Source organism: Salmo salar, chromosome 11, assembly GCF_965601325.2.
Source record: "Salmo salar chromosome 11, fSalSal1, whole genome shotgun sequence".
Classification (NCBI taxonomy): Eukaryota; Metazoa; Chordata; class Actinopteri; order Salmoniformes; family Salmonidae; genus Salmo; species Salmo salar.
Genome location: NC_138301.1, coordinates 22,657,207 through 22,672,486, shown reverse-complemented (window position 1 = coordinate 22,672,486; position 15,280 = coordinate 22,657,207). Strand labels below are relative to the sequence as shown.

General features: G+C 45.0%; 1 protein-coding gene across 4 annotated transcripts; it reads left to right on the top strand.

Moving 5' to 3' along the window:
• Positions 1-323: 323 nt before the first annotated feature.
• On the top strand, positions 324-13,733 carry LOC106562252 (kinesin-like protein kif7). Of its 4 annotated transcripts, none has more exons than XM_014127017.3 (20): positions 324-611; positions 2,606-2,984; positions 3,504-3,704; positions 3,872-4,274; positions 4,388-4,735; positions 4,931-5,123; positions 5,937-6,080; positions 6,311-6,469; positions 6,596-6,753; positions 6,869-6,990; positions 7,101-7,235; positions 7,363-7,571; positions 9,052-9,249; positions 9,666-9,791; positions 10,725-10,901; positions 11,079-11,294; positions 11,511-11,717; positions 11,883-12,081; positions 12,411-12,572; positions 12,904-13,733. In XM_014127017.3, the coding sequence occupies exons 2-20, from the start codon at positions 2,657-2,659 to the stop codon at positions 13,293-13,295; spliced, it is 4,077 nt and encodes a 1,358-aa protein (XP_013982492.1). In that variant the 5' UTR covers positions 324-611; positions 2,606-2,656; the 3' UTR covers positions 13,296-13,733. The 4 variants fall into 4 exon arrangements, with proteins under 4 accessions (XP_013982492.1, XP_013982490.1, XP_013982491.1 ...); XM_014127015.3 differs by having other exon boundaries at positions 2,570-2,984; XM_014127016.3 differs by having other exon boundaries at positions 2,565-2,984.
• Positions 13,734-15,280: the final 1,547 nt, after the last annotated feature.

The following is a 15,280-nucleotide window of genomic DNA, read 5'->3' as shown; positions in this document are numbered from 1 at the left end:
GGGAAGGGGTTTGAATACTTAACGAATGCACTGTATATTCAATCACATAGACAACATAATATAACCATATGTGGATATTGCAATATTAATAATGAGACTATGATTAACCATGTTTTAATATTGAAGAATAAACTGCCAAATAACCTACTGCATATTTGCTAGAGTACTCTTATTTCTCCTGTCTTATTCAAATGTAAAACAACAGGAGAAGATTCAGAATCATAGTTTATTTGATTACAGTCATTGGACCAGAGCGGTTTCAATTGAACACGCTCAGCACATTACTTTGGACGGGTTGTGAATAGATACAGTACAGCTACGACCGGAAGTGACTTTTCATAGTACGCTAGTAAAGGATTTTAGTCAACCATTTTCCTAACCTTAACCTAATTCTCCCAACCTGCTACGAAAAAGTAACTTACGGTCATGGATGTATACCCAAAGATTTGTTCTATTTGTGCTACCACATAGTCGAAACCCTTTGGACGGGCATCTGCTAGTGTCTACTGAATGACATCACTTCATCCAAACATTCCCACACGGTTCCTGCAGCTCTCAAGTCTCTCTGCTGGAGGTTTAATGGATTGGAAGCTGAAAAGTTTAAGTTTTCTGTAAGTGAATACATTGCAATATGTTATTTACGTATTCATTTTACACATTTGTTTGTGGATGCTTTATGAATGCATAAGAGGTACGGAATAACTAATTTGTGTGTAACACCAACAAAAAACGTTGTAGCTAACGTTAGCTAACCAACGTTAGCTAGATAACTTTTTGGGCCAAATTATGCTAGCTAACGTTGGCGTTCTGTTAAGATGCTCAACCAAACTAGCTATTTTGGCAACTAACGTTACGGTATACGTGTATGTATTTTGTTGTTCTCGTAAAACAATGTTAGCCAGCTAACTTTAGTTAGCAACAAAAAGTTATTTTCCTCGCTAGATAGCAATCTAGCTACCTAGGCTATCATTAGATCTGGTCCATCGCGCGATGACAACGAATTGGCTGGTCATTTATTTATTTAACCTTTATTTCACTAGGCAAGTCAGTTAAGAACAATTTCTTACCAAAAGGCAAAATGCCTCCTGCGGGGACGGAGGCCTGGGATTAAAAATAAAAACAATGTAAATATAGGACAAAACGCATCACAAGAGAGACAACACTACATAAAGAGAAATGAGACAACAACATAGCAAGGCAGCAACATATGACAACACAGCATGGTAGCAACACAAAACATGGTACAAACATTACTGGGCACAGACAACAGCACAAAGGGCAAGAAGGTAGAGACAACAATACATCACACAAAGCACCCACAACTGTCATATGCTAACAACATCTTCAGTCTGAGTGTTATTTTTGGCTGTAAATTACTTTTGTTTAGTGACTGGCATCAATATACCACTGCTGTAACTCACCAAAGTAAAGATGTTGCCAGAGTGATGGATAACGTTTTCTTATGCGCGCACAGGGTGGCATACCTTTAAGCACTTTGGTCCACGCTCATACGACGGATCGCCACTAGTGCAAGCGCACCCGACGCCAGTGGTCGAAAGTATTTTATTTAGGATAAATTGTACCCTGCACACGCAGAGAAGGGTCAGAGAGGAAGATGCGAAGCGTTAGTATGTATGGGCTATTTTTTTACATAAACGCCTTCCCACCTTTGGGACAATGACTCCCTTATTAGGGCGGAGACATTAACATCTCGTCATTGTATACAGATCTCTGGCAACATGTATACTTTTGGGTCTACTCTACAAATCATTGATTGGAATGGACACGCAATGGACCAGAGCTATGCAATCATGTGTATAGCTAAGCTAAAGCTAGCTAGCAGGCTGTGCGAGTTCCAAATCAAAGTTTTTGTTTACTTGGCGGTCAGACATCTTTTCCATGCTAATTAAAGTAATTAATGTATAAAAATCCCCAAAACAAATTCAGACTGGACGTGCTGTTTAGCAGATAACTAGCCAGTTACAGAAATCCACATATTGTTTTGCTAGATGCTTATTTTATTATGACCAGATAACAATGCCATCTAAAAAGTTCCCATCATAGCATGGACTCATTGGCATTGTCTATATAACTAGATAGAGCTAGGCCTATATTTAAGCAATAAGGCCCGAGGGGGTGTGGTATATGGCCAATATACCACAGCAAAGGGCTGTTCTTATGCACGACGCAACGCAGAGTGCCTGGATACAGCCCCTAACCGTGGTGTATTGGCCATATACCACAATCCCCAGAGGTGCCTTACTGCTATTATAAACTGGTTACCAATGTAATTAGAGCAGTAAAAAATAAACGTTTTGTCATACCCGTGGTATACGGTCTGATATACCACAGCTTTCAGCCAATCAGCCTTCAGGGCTCAAACCACCCAGTTTATAATATATTATTTACACAATATATTTGTTTAGCCTCTTTCTACTGGCATTTTCTTTCTTTGATACATTTTATTGCTTATTTCTATTGAATGTTACATTTTTCCGGTATGAGGATTATTAATGAGGTTTTTCTGTATGGGTGTATGAGTTGATTGTGGTTATTTTGGCCAGTGTAGGATGTCCTGTCTAAGATGATTGAACTCACAAACCAGAGACCCTGAAGGGAGTCCTGGACCCCTGACTACTAGCCCAGCCTGCCAGCGATGTCTCCCAAAGTGCCTGGCCATGGCAGGGCGGAGGACACGGCGGTACAGGTTGCTGTTCGAGTGCGCCCCCTGCTGCCCAAGGAGCTGCTGCACAGCCACGAGAGCTGCATGACGGCTGACCCTGAGCAGCGCAGGGTCACTCTGGGTCATGACCGACACTTCCACTGTGACTTCCTGTTTGAGGAGACCAGCTGCCAGGAGGAGGTGTACGCTGTGTGTGTCCAGCCCCTCATAGAGGCCTTCTTTCAGGGCTTCAACGCCACTGTCTTCGCCTATGGGCAGACAGGCTCTGGCAAGACATACACTATCGGAGAAGCCAACCTTTGTGAGTTTATGGTTTCTTCCCCGCTACCTGCAATGTTTGGTCATTTAATAATTTTTGTTCTATGCCTTTTGAGTTCCATCAGAGGAGATGTACTAGCCTGTAGTGTAGAGGAGCGGAGAAAGATGCACATCTTCTGGTGTGTGATATAGAAATGCTGATATGCAGAGAGTTCACACCCATCCTGGAAGCCAACTGCACTTCCTACAATTCAGCTGCTACAGCCTGCGGGAACAGTCCATACCAGACAGGCTTGCCATCTGAGCTACTGGTGTGTGAGATGGCAAATCTGTGTGGGTGGGTTATGGTTATAACACAGAGCGTGTGTGTTTGTGTGAGATGAAGTATGTGTTATATTAGATCAGTTCTGTGGTTCATGTGTGTGTCAGAGGTACGTGTTCCTTCAATGAAAACAGTGCAAAGCTGCAGGCAATGGTTTTATATACGTACATACTTAATTATCCTCAGAGAGGTTACTAGGCTATACCATACAGGGTATATGAACCCAGTGTCTGTGTGTAGCTTCCTTTAGGGATGAGGAGCAGGGCATCATCCCCAGGGCTGTGGCTGAGGTCTTCAAGCTGCTGGATGAGAATGACCTCAGTGACTTCTCTGTCCGAGTGTCTTACCTGGAGGTATACAAGGAGGACTTCAGGGACCTGCTGGAGGTGGAGACAGCCAGCAAGGACATCCACATCAGAGAGGATGACAAGGGCAACATTGGTATGGATGTTTCTTGGTTTGTTTTTCCAACAAATATTTATCGCAAACAAGCATATCTTTGTGTTGTCAGGGATCTTAAAGTTCAACATGAGGGTAGGGAGTAGCCAAAGTCATGTGTGTTAGTTATTCATGTCTCTGTCTGTGCTCGTGTGTGCGCTTCCCTGCAGTGCTGTGCGGGGTGAAGGAGTGTGAGGTGGAGGGGCTGGACGAGGTGCTGAGCCTGCTGGAGTCTGGCAACACGGCCAGACACACAGGCGCCACCCAGATGAACCCCCACTCTAGTCGCTCACACACCATCTTCAGCGTGCACATGGACCAGCGCCGCGGCGGCTCCCGGGCCCATGGTAACCCCACCACAGGCACCGGGCCTCACGTCCTCTCCTCTAAGTTTCACTTTGTGGACCTAGCGGGGTCGGAGAGAATCCTCCGCACAGGGAACACAGGGGAGAGGCTGAAGGAGAGCATCCAGATCAACAGTGGCCTGCTGGCCCTGGGGAATGTCATAGGAGCCCTGGGAGACCCCAAGAGGAGAGGCACCCATATACCATACAGGGACTCCAAAATCACCAGGTATGCAGTCATCTAACATTTGGGGACTCATAAAATGATGTGCAGGATATATTGTTTTCCTCCTTTTTTTTGTTGCAAGTAATTTAAGTCTGACATTTAAATTCTGTATTCAGGATCTTGAAAGATTCTCTGGGAGGAAACGCCAAGACGCTGATGATTGCATGCATCAGCCCCTCCTCTGCGGACTTTGACGAGAGCCTGAACACACTGAACTACGCCAAGCGAGCCCGCAACATCCAGAACCGGGCCACGGTGAACTGCCGAGGAGAGCCGGACCGTGTGGAGGGGCTGGAGCAGCAGATCCGGGCGCTTCGCAGGGCCCTTGAGAACCGTCAACGCTCAGAGACCCGTATCATTGCCCGCTCGGACCCAGACAGGCGGTTGCGCCCCGGAGAGGGAGAGATCATCAGACTGCAAACCCAGAGTGCCCACTACAGGACCTGCACTGACACTGCATACAGGTGAGGTGAAATGCACACAAACTGCTTTAATTTTCTTAATAATCACTGGCAATAAGTTCAGTAGTTGACTAGAAGTAATATTATCAGTTTCATAAAAGAGCACTTTATTGTGAGGATAGATGTGTGTGGGTATTGTTTGGCTAATGAGCTCAGGAGTAGTTGTCTGAATATGGAAGTCTGTGTACCCATCCCCAGGTTGCTGTGTGAGCTGCAGGGTGAGGGGGCGCTGACTGTGGAGCAAGGCCTGAGGGTGAAGGACTGGCTGTGTTCTGTGGAGGAAGAACGCAGCGGCCTGACCACTGCCTCAGGACCTGACAGCGGCATCGAGAGCAGCTCCACCGAGGACACCGCCGCTCTGAGGAAGGGAAGGGTTGCCGTCAAGAACCAGGTCATACACACATTAACAATCACTACATCGCTCACTACATATTCATAAAGCTCCTATTTATTCAAAGAAAAGGCTTAGCAAAATATTTTATCTTATCAACAAGAGGTTCATCCTAGGGCTGGGTAATATATTGTATTTTAAGGTATACCGGTATGGACCCACATACTGCTATGGGTTTTTACAATGCTGTTTATAGTGATATGTTGATACAGTGCTAAGTAAGTTAACAGTTCCAAAACGTAGACTAATTCACGGTCAGTTTTTTTCCTAGTTTGATTTGAGTTTAAAGCAGTCAGAATGGCGGACGCCCAATAAAACCACTTAAAATGAATTTGTTGTTGTAACTCACCAAACTAGAGTTGTTGCCAGAGTGATGGATAACGTTTTCATATGTATGCACATGGTGGCATACTTTTAAGCACTTTGGTCCATGCTCATTTGTCCGATCTCTAGTGCATGCGCACCCAACACTAGTGGTTGAAAGTATTTCCTTGTGGATAAATGATACCCGGCACACATAGATAAAGTTCCGAGAGGAAGAGGTGAAGAGAGAGGTTTCACTGCTCATAAAACATATTTAGAATGTTTATTTTTCAGAAACATAAAATACTGTCAAATACCGCCATACTGTAAAAAAAATGAAAAAGATGTGATATTTTGGCCATATCGCCCAGCCCTAGTTCATCCTATCCTAAAAGCATTCAAACAACCTGACGGAGTTATGATGGTAAGGCATCAATCATCTCACCGAACAATCCAGGTAGTGTTGTTGTGCTCTGTGACTCATAATGTATCTGTCATTGAACCCCACAGGAGGCAGAGAGTGGTAGGGAGGAGTTGGGCCGTGAGAGGGAGGAGAGTGTGGCTCAGCTCCAGGGCCAGGTCCAGCAGCTGGAGAGAGAGAACACAGACTTCCTGGCTGCTCTGGAGGACGCCATGGAGCAGTACAAACAGCAGGTCAGAACTACACAGCATTTTGACTTCTTACTGGCATTTTGGTGTTCAATATGACAGCACTGTAATCATCAAAGAATAAAAGCAAATACATTTTGTCTCATTTCTTAGTCTGTCCTCACTTGCCTCCTATATTTCAGTACTAGTCTCCGTAGATAATAATTTCCATCTTGAGAGATGATCAACATTGTTCATTGTTTCAATGTTTCAATTATTCTCTTCCCATCCCCTAGAGTGATAAGCTGCAGGAGCAGCAGGACGTGATAGTGGAGCTGCAGTGTCTGCTCTCGGGGCCAGGTGTACCGGGGCTGGGATTACACCTGACACCACGCCCCCACACCGCCCCCCAGGGCTCCACGCGCCACTCCCACAACGGACTCGCCAACAGACAGGTAACTGACTGATCAGCACCTCTTAGTAGTGGAATGAAAACTGGTATGAAGTTCCACAGTCTCAACGTTAATCAGTAGTGTGCTCCACAGTGTATGTCGCTATGAGTGTGACTGTGTTGGCTGTAGGTTAGTCCAGTGGACTGTGTGGAGAGCAGCTCATTTGTTGACCAGATCCAGTGTGGTTATGGTCAATCTTCTCATGACCACGAGGACCTGGGAGGGGGAGAGGTGAAGGACTCTGAGGAGGAGGACACTTACGTCAACATGAGCCACGACAGACGGAAGTATGGAGAGAATATCACATCTTTATTTAAAACTGAGTGAGATCAGGCAGATTATAAAATGCCCAAGCATCATTGACTGTCTGGGTTATTGATGGCTACTGTATGTATCTCTTAGACACGTGAATCTGACTTGGACTAAGAGAGATATTATGGGTGGATCAGCAGTTGGAGGGAGAGGTCTCCTGTCTCAGCTGCCTGGGCTGCCTGCCTCTGAACAATTCTCCACCAGGCGACCATGTGAGTCCCACAGCAGGACGGGGCCTAATGAAAATCTAAATGAACTAATTCAAAGTTAAGTTGACTGTGGAAGCACTAACATGTGTTTGCGTCCCCTTCTCTCTGTGCAGCCAACTCCAGTGTAGGGGAGAGCTCAGTGGGTCTGGGGTCAGAGTGGGGCCTGCTACAAGCCCAGCAGAAGATCAGAGAGCTGTCTGTCACCATCCGCATGAAGGAGGAGCTCATCAGAGAACTGGTCAAGACAGGTACATACCTAAGACCATTCCTTCCTGGATTTCTATATGATGGCAATCACATGCCTGTTTTCTCCCTATAAACAATACGTAATGTACCATGGAGTGGTGGGACAGATGTTATCGTGTATTACCGTAGGTAAGGATGCCCAGGCTCTGAACAGGCAGTACACCCGTAAGATCTCTGCCCTGGAGGGGGAAGCTGAGCAGGCCAGGCAGGAAGTCCAGGAGGCCCAGAGACAGCTTCAGGACCTGGAGAAACAGGAGAAGGAGACCAGCGATGTCACTGACAGGACCAGGGCCCAGGAGTGTCGCAGGAAGATAGCTGCAGCACAGAGCAAAGTACAGGTCTGTCTGTCTGAGTCGGACTCTTACACTAATGCATACTGTACACTCGTAACATCAGTTAGTGTGTCTGCTCATAGTGGATGTTTGTACTAGAGGTCGGCATGGCCGATTTAATTAGGGCCTATTTCAAGTTTTCATAGCGATCGGTAATCAGCCTTTTTGGACGCTGATTATGGCCGATTACATTGCAATCCACGAGGAGACTGTGTGGCAGGCTGACCACCTGTTACGCAGCAACGAAAGGACCTTGTGGTTGCAAGGAGCCAAGGTAAGTTGCTAGCTAGCATTAAACTTATCTTATAAAAAAACAATCAATCTTCACATCATCACTAGTTAACTACACATGGTTGATGATATTACCAGGTTAACTAGCTTGTTCTGCATATAATCAAAGCGGTGCCTGTTAATTTGTCATCGAATCACAGCCTACTTCAACTTCACCAAACGGGGGATGATTTAACAAAAGCACATTTGCTAAAAAAGCACAATTGTTGCACAAATGTACCTAACCATAAACATCAATGACTTCCTTAAAATCAATACACAGAAGTATATTTTTTTAAACCTGCATATTTAGTTAAAATAAATGCATGTTAGCAGGCAATATTAACTAGGGAAATTGTGTCACTTCTCTTGCGTTCAGTGTAAGCAGAGTCAGGGTATATGCAGCAGTTTGGGCCGCCTGGCTCGTTGTGAACTGTGTGAAGACCATTTCTTCCTAACAAAGACCATCATTAATTTGCCAGAATTTTACATAATTATGACATAACATTGAAGGTTGTGCAATGTAACAGCAATATTTAGACTTAGGGATGCCACCCGTTCGACAAAATACGGAACGGTTCCGTATTTCACTGACAGAATAAACTTTTTGTTTTCAAAATTATATTTTCCGGATTTTACGATATTAATGACCAAAGGCTCGTATTTCTGTGTGTTTATTATATTAAGTCTATGATTTGATAGAGCAGTCTGACTGAGCGGTGGTAGGCAGCAGCAGGCTCGTAAGCATTCATTCAAACAGCACTTTCCTGCGTTTGCCAGCAGCTCTTCGCTGTGCTTGATGCACAGCTTTGTTTACGACTTCAAGTCTTATCAATTCCTGAGATTAGGCTGGCAATACTATAGTGCGTATAAGAACATCCAATAGTCAAAGGTACACATTCCACTTTTACTTTCTTCTCCAACACTGTGTTTTTGCATTATTTAAACCAAATTGAACGTTTCATAATTTATTTGAGACTAAATTGATTTTATTTATGTATTATATTAAGTTAAAATAAGTGTTCATTGTTCATTCAGTTTTGTTGTAATTGTCTTTATTACAAATAATATATATATATTAATCGGTAGTGGCTTTTTTTGGTAGTCCAATAATCGGTATCGGCATTAAAAAATCACAATCGGTCGACTCCTAGTTTGTACTTGCCTGTGTCGGTTTATTCATATTTGTGTGTGTGTGGGCGTGTGTGCGCGTTAGGTCCTGAGCCAGCGTCAGAGGGACACGGCGCAGCTGGCCTCACTGTCTGCACAGAGCGAGCGGCGTGTTTCGGAGCTGGAGCGCAGCGTGCAGGGCATGAGGCAGCAGCAGGAGCAGCTGCAGAGACGTCTGCGACACGAGAGCCAACAGAAACGACGCCTGGAGACAGAGATGCAGCGACGCACGCACAGAGTCAAGGTGCAGCCCTGGAGAATGTAGAATACCTGCTAAGAAACAGAGTGGAGCAGGACAATGCTGTGGTTTTTACAGATTGGCATTTGTACATCAAACGTTTTCAGTGATCACATGACATCAACACATTACTAATTTGCATTCATAGCGTATTACAAACACTCCACTGTGGCCTAAATTCTGTGGACAGAATTCCAACATGTAACTAACACCTGAATTATGCATAGCAGCTATTTCTAAGCAGCTATTTCCCCACATCAGTTTTCTCAATTGAGAGAAGGACTAAGCAGTTGGATGGCAATTATATTGTTGCTATTAGAATATGATGCCTGCCTACCTTGGTATCCCTCTGTTTTTACTGAATACTCCTTCTTTCCCTTCATCCCTCTTTCCCTCCCTCTTTCCATCCCCCCCCCCCCCAGGAGCTGGAGATAAAGAATGAACAGCAGCAGAAGATCCTGAGGATAAAGACGGAGGAGATTGCTGCCTTCCAGAGACAGAGACGCAGCGGCAGCAACGGCTCTGTCATATCACTGGAGGAGCAGCTGGTGGGACATGGGGCTTCTACAATGCTTATGAAGCATTTATATAGCACATATAAACAGTTGATTAAGTATTTATACACCAGTTATAGAATCTCAAAAGCATTTATACAGATGTTACATACAAACCATGTTCATTCACCTCTATGCAGTAGTTCTACACCATTTTTATAAAGTAATTCTACGGCCTTTTAAAGTATTTTATGTGGTTTAACTCATAGTTTCCTCTATATATGAGCCAAGGACATAAAACAACAAAACACTAGCCTGGCCAGGAGATCAGCTGGCTACATATCTATCCAAAAGGCATGTTTCAACATCCAAAGGCTTTGTTTCCATTGTTAAAAGTGAAAGATGAAAAATGCCTCATATCCCCCAGCAACTAAATGCAGCTTAGTTTCCCCTGTGTGTTTCCTTATATCTCACACTCATAGTACACATTGAGTGGAGAGAGTCTCAAGTCATTAACTGATGTGCCTGGACAGGCCCAGAGCTCACACTCACACTGGACCAGCGTGATACACAGCCACCATACTGAACTCTGTGAGAAAGCCTGTTTTAGTTGGTCTCTTAGCATGATCTTTTTAACGAAGAGAGTAAGAGACCTGGCAGTCTGTGTGATGGAGATAGGTGTGATATAGATCAATACACTGAATGATGGGCAATCAACAACAAAAACTCTCAGCTGCCTGTCAGTTATAAATGTACAATGTTGTGAGGCACAAGTGTTTAATTATTTCTTGTCTGGGCTTCCAATGAGCAAAATGGCTCGTTTTGTTATTGAACGTTCTTCAGATGTGGGATGTGTCTACATTTGCTGTGTGCCCCTTTGTGTGCAATGTGAGTTACGTCTGAAATATTGAGTTCCTTTGTACGGTACTACCGTGTTTCATTGTGGATCCAAATGAAGTGTGTCTGCATGTGTTCCCGTGCGAGCAGAAGATTGAGGAGCAGAAGCGCTGGCTGGATGAGGAGATGGAAAGTGTTCTGGAGCAGAGGAAAGGACTGGAGGACCTGGAGGGAGAGCTGACCAAGAGGGAACAGATCCTAGCCAAGAAGGAGGCCCTGCTGCAGGAGCGCAGTGGCCTGGAGACCAAGAGACTCCGCTCCAGTCAGGTACACACACATTAAACAGGCCCCACACACTCAGTGCCCCTTCAGATATAGTGGTTTGCCAAGTTAATTTCACTGTCAATTTAAGGATTTACTGTACTCATTGATAAATCATTGATAAATCTAGTACGGCCGAGTAGTGTCTCCTTCAACTGTAGTATATCTCTTCTCTCCCCGTAGGCCCTCAGTGAGGACCTGGTGACGCTGTCTGGCCGTATCGAGTCTCTGGAGCGGGAGCTGAGTGACAGGAACGGCCTGCTCCGCAGCAGCAGTGCCCAGGACTCCCAGCAGATCCGCCAGGAGATCAACAACCTGCGCCAGGAGAAGGACACACTGCTCAAACAGAGAGTTGAGCTGGACGACAAATTACGGCAGGGTAGTCTGCTCTCACCAGAGGTCAGAGACCCTACAGGCTTACAGAAGCTTCTAACATCGCCCCAACACTTCTCTGTGGATTATTTCCATACGTAGTATTTGTATAGTTTCTGTAGTTTGCTGTGTTAGGCTCTGAGTGTCAATGCTGGCGGTGCCCCTGTAGTTTGCTATATTGTGTGTGTGCCTGTATTTCCTCCCATATTTAAACCCCTGTGGCTCTCTTTGTTCTGTCCCAAGGAGGAGCGGTCTGTGTTCCAGCTGGACGAGGCCATCGAGGCTCTGGACGCGGCTATAGAGTATAAGAACGAGGCCATCACCCAGAGACAGAGGCAGCTGAGGGCCTCTGCCAGCATGCTCTCCCAGTGGGAGATGAACCTCATGGCCAAACTCAGCTACCTGTCTGCCTCAGAGACCCGTGCGCTGCTCTGCAAGTACTTTGACAAGGTCTGTCTGTGTGGCCCTCTTCCCTGCTGTTGTGGTTTTCACTGTCGTCTCAAATACATGGCCGCATAGCCAATGTGTACACAGCAAGTCTCCATTCTGATTCAAAGCAGCATGGAAAGGGAGTGAGAGAGAAAGATAGGGGATGTAAGTTGTTTGTGTGTGTAGGTGGTGTCGCTGCGGGAGGAGGAGCGTAAGCTGCAGCTGGCCCTGGCAGATCTGGAGATGCGTGGTGAGGAGCAGCTGCAGCTGGTGCAGTGGCTGGAGAACGCTCTGGACCGCACGCAGCTCGACACGGACCGCAGGCTCACACAGCAGCAGAAGGAGCACGAGAGGAGTGTACAGCTACTGCTGCAGCAGTGCCGAGGTGGGCCTCATACAAATAAATACACACACCTGTAGGATTTAGGCAGAACATGTCAGAATATAACCAACATTTTTTGTTTTCAACAAAGATCTAGGCACATTTGCCTTTGTTGCTCCACCTCAAGACAACAAAATGAGACACGGGCACAACTACCCCTTTCTTTTTTAAAGATAAATATTGTTGATATTTTATCTCCATTCAGTTTGCCATGTCTATACCTCCCATTCAATCCTCCCACACCCAGTGTGATAACAGGACCTGGTCCATTATCTGCAGTGCAGTGTTCCTCAGGTATTGTTGTGGTCCCCCTGATGTTTACTTCCCTACAGAGCAAATGGACGAGGGCCTGGCGGGAAGGCAGAGGCAGTACGAAGGCTGGATCCATAACCTCAGTAAAGAGCTCAACCACTACAAGGCTGCCAACCTGGAACTGAGCAACAGGTTCAGGGAGCTGTGTGGCAACGCCAGCCAACCCATGGAGCAGGGAAAGGGTAATGTATGGCTCATTTTGGATAGGGACATACTATTGTCATTTTTTTACAAAGCGCCCTAGTCAGTAGGTAAAGTACATTCATGTAACATAATGTAGGTAAGATAAGATAACAGAAGGCATCGGCATAAAAAACATAATCCAATCTCTGGTCAAATACTCAGACATCTGCTCTCTCAGATAAAAAAAAGTACATATGTAAAATGCACATCTGTCAGGGAATAATAAGTATTCAACATTCAGTGTTTGTGAGTATTCTGTCCTAGTCTGTCCTGTTCAGTGCTGGGCTGTGAGGCATGTGAATATTCATTATTTTATATGTTGCATTGCAGTTCCGGTCTTTGAGGGCAGAACAGCAGGCAGTGGCAGTGTGGAGAGGCTGAGCCAAAGCCCAGACGACAGCCGTAGGAGAGGGCCAGGGGAGCCAGAGAGACCAACCAGGTCCCGGGAGGAAATAAGGGAGCTGGTCAACACCCCTCTCCCTGCCACATGGAGGCGCTCCTCCCTCCCCACCGAGGACCCCTGCGGCATGGAGGAGCTACAGCAGCGGGTGGCCGTGGAGACGCCTGTAAACCGGGTGGTTCAGACAGGCACTGGGCCTTGGAGTGGGACGACATCTCTGCCATTTGCCAAATCACGCAGAGAGTCCCGCCGATCCAGCCTCAACACCGGACCACTGATCTCAAACAATTCCATAATTGATGTGAGGAAAAATCCTGTTTAAAAGCACAAGGACCTCATGGTAGAATCAAGTTGAAATGCAAAAGGACCTTACGGCAGAATTCAGTTTAAATGCCAAAGGACTTAATGGCAGGATCCTGTTTAAAATGCAACAGAATCAAGTTCAATTCAACATGTCAAAATTGACTCTTTTTTTTCTCCTGTTTTTGTACTGTTAAAATGATGCATTTGTTTTATAACCTGTATGTATCATTTGTATTCATCCGTTCTCATTTTTCTATATTTGTGGTTTTATAAATAAATGTTGAATGCTCTTCATTTTCTATATTAAGCACTTTTCTTTTCCTCCATGTAATTCATCCGCTTGTACAATAATAGACGTTGTCATCATAAACAGGTAATACTGTTCACTGTTGCTATATTGTCATCACTACCCATTTCTGTATGTGAAGTGAAATAAAATATGTGAAATAAAATATGATTCGTGCTTCTGTAATCTCTGACTGACTAATATATTGTAAAGGTGTAATATAAAAAATATTGAAAGTCGTGGTTTGGTGACTAAATAATTATAAAAATTGCTATCTTAAATGCATAAAGCCATACATTTGGACATCAATCAAATGTATTTTATGAAGCCCTTTTAACATCAGCAGTAGTCACAAAGTGCTATACAGATACCCAGCCTAAAACCCCAAACAGCAAGCAATGCAGATGTAGAAGCACGGTGGCTAGGAAAAACTCCCTAGAAGGGCGGAACCAGGCTCAGAGGGGTGGCCAGTCAGAATTAGAATACTAGAATGGAAATGAAATGTAAGTATGATGGGATAAAGATCAACCATTTTGGTTAGGGAGTTGGTCAACCATGGTACGACAGTGCTGTGATAAAATATTGTGTAAAATATTGAATTTGAAGAATGTAACTGCACTGTATGATTGTTAGTGAGCTAGCCAGACAGTTTTAGAGGAATGATTCCATAAATGTTTACATTAACTGCCAATATGACATTACATTCAAACAATGCAGTCACTCCACAGCCATACACTGGCTGAAATCAGTTGATAACAAGTACTGATATCACTCACAGCTTTAAAATAAAATGAAAATGTAGACATTTATGGTCTGTTTACATATACATATTCAATCAATCAAATGTATTTATAATGCCCTTTTTACATCAGCCAATGACACAAAGTGCTGTACAGAAACCCAGCCTAAAACCCCAAACAGCAAGCAATGCAGATGAAGAAGCACATTACATGACCAAAAGTATATGGACACCTGCTCGCCGAACAACTCATTCTAAAACCATGGGCATTAGTACGGAGTTGCTCCCTCCTTTGCTGCTATAACAGCCTCCACCTCTTCTGGGAAGGCTTTCCACTAGGGGACTTGCTTACATTCAGGCACAAGAGCATTAATGAGGTTGAGCACTGATGTTGGACAATTAGGCCTGGCTTACAGTCAGCGCTACAATTCATCCCAAAGGTGTTCGATGGGGTTGAGGTCAGGGCTCTGTGCAGGCCAGTCAAGTTCTTCCACACCAATCTCGACAAACCATTTGTGTATGGACCTTGCTTTGTACACAGGGGCATTGTCATGCTGAAACAGGAAAGGGCCTTCCCCAAACTGTTGCCACAAAGTTGGATGCACAGAATCGTCTAGAATGTCATTATATGCTGTAGCGTTAAGATTTTCTTTCACTTGAACTAAGGGGCCGAGCCCGAAAAATGAAAAACAGCCCCAGACCATTATTTCTCCTCCACTAAACTTCTCAGCTGGCACTATGCATTGGGGCAGGTAGCGTTCTCCTGGCATCCGCCAAATCCAGATTCGTCTGTCGGATTGCCAGACGGTGAAGCATGATTCATCACTCCAGAGAACGAGTCCAATGGCGACGAGCTTTACACCACTCCAACTGATGCTTGGCATTGCGCACGGTGATCTTAGGCTTGTGTGCGTCTGCTCGGCCATGGAAACCCATGTCATGAAGCTCCGGACAAACAGTTCTTGTGCTGGCGTTGCTT

What these genes read in the sequence shown, in the direction of transcription:
- LOC106562252 (XM_014127017.3), top strand. Translation starts at nt 2,657, where the DNA reads ATGTCTCCCAAAGTGCCTGGCCATGGCAGGGCGGAGGACACGGCGGTA. An exon ending in TGCACTGACACTGCATACAG is followed by an intron (nt 4,736 to 4,930) that starts GTGAGGTGAAAT and finishes ACCCATCCCCAG; the next exon opens with GTTGCTGTGTGAGCTGCAGG. An exon ending in ATTCTCCACCAGGCGACCAT is followed by an intron (nt 6,991 to 7,100) that starts GTGAGTCCCACA and finishes CTCTCTGTGCAG; the next exon opens with CCAACTCCAGTGTAGGGGAG.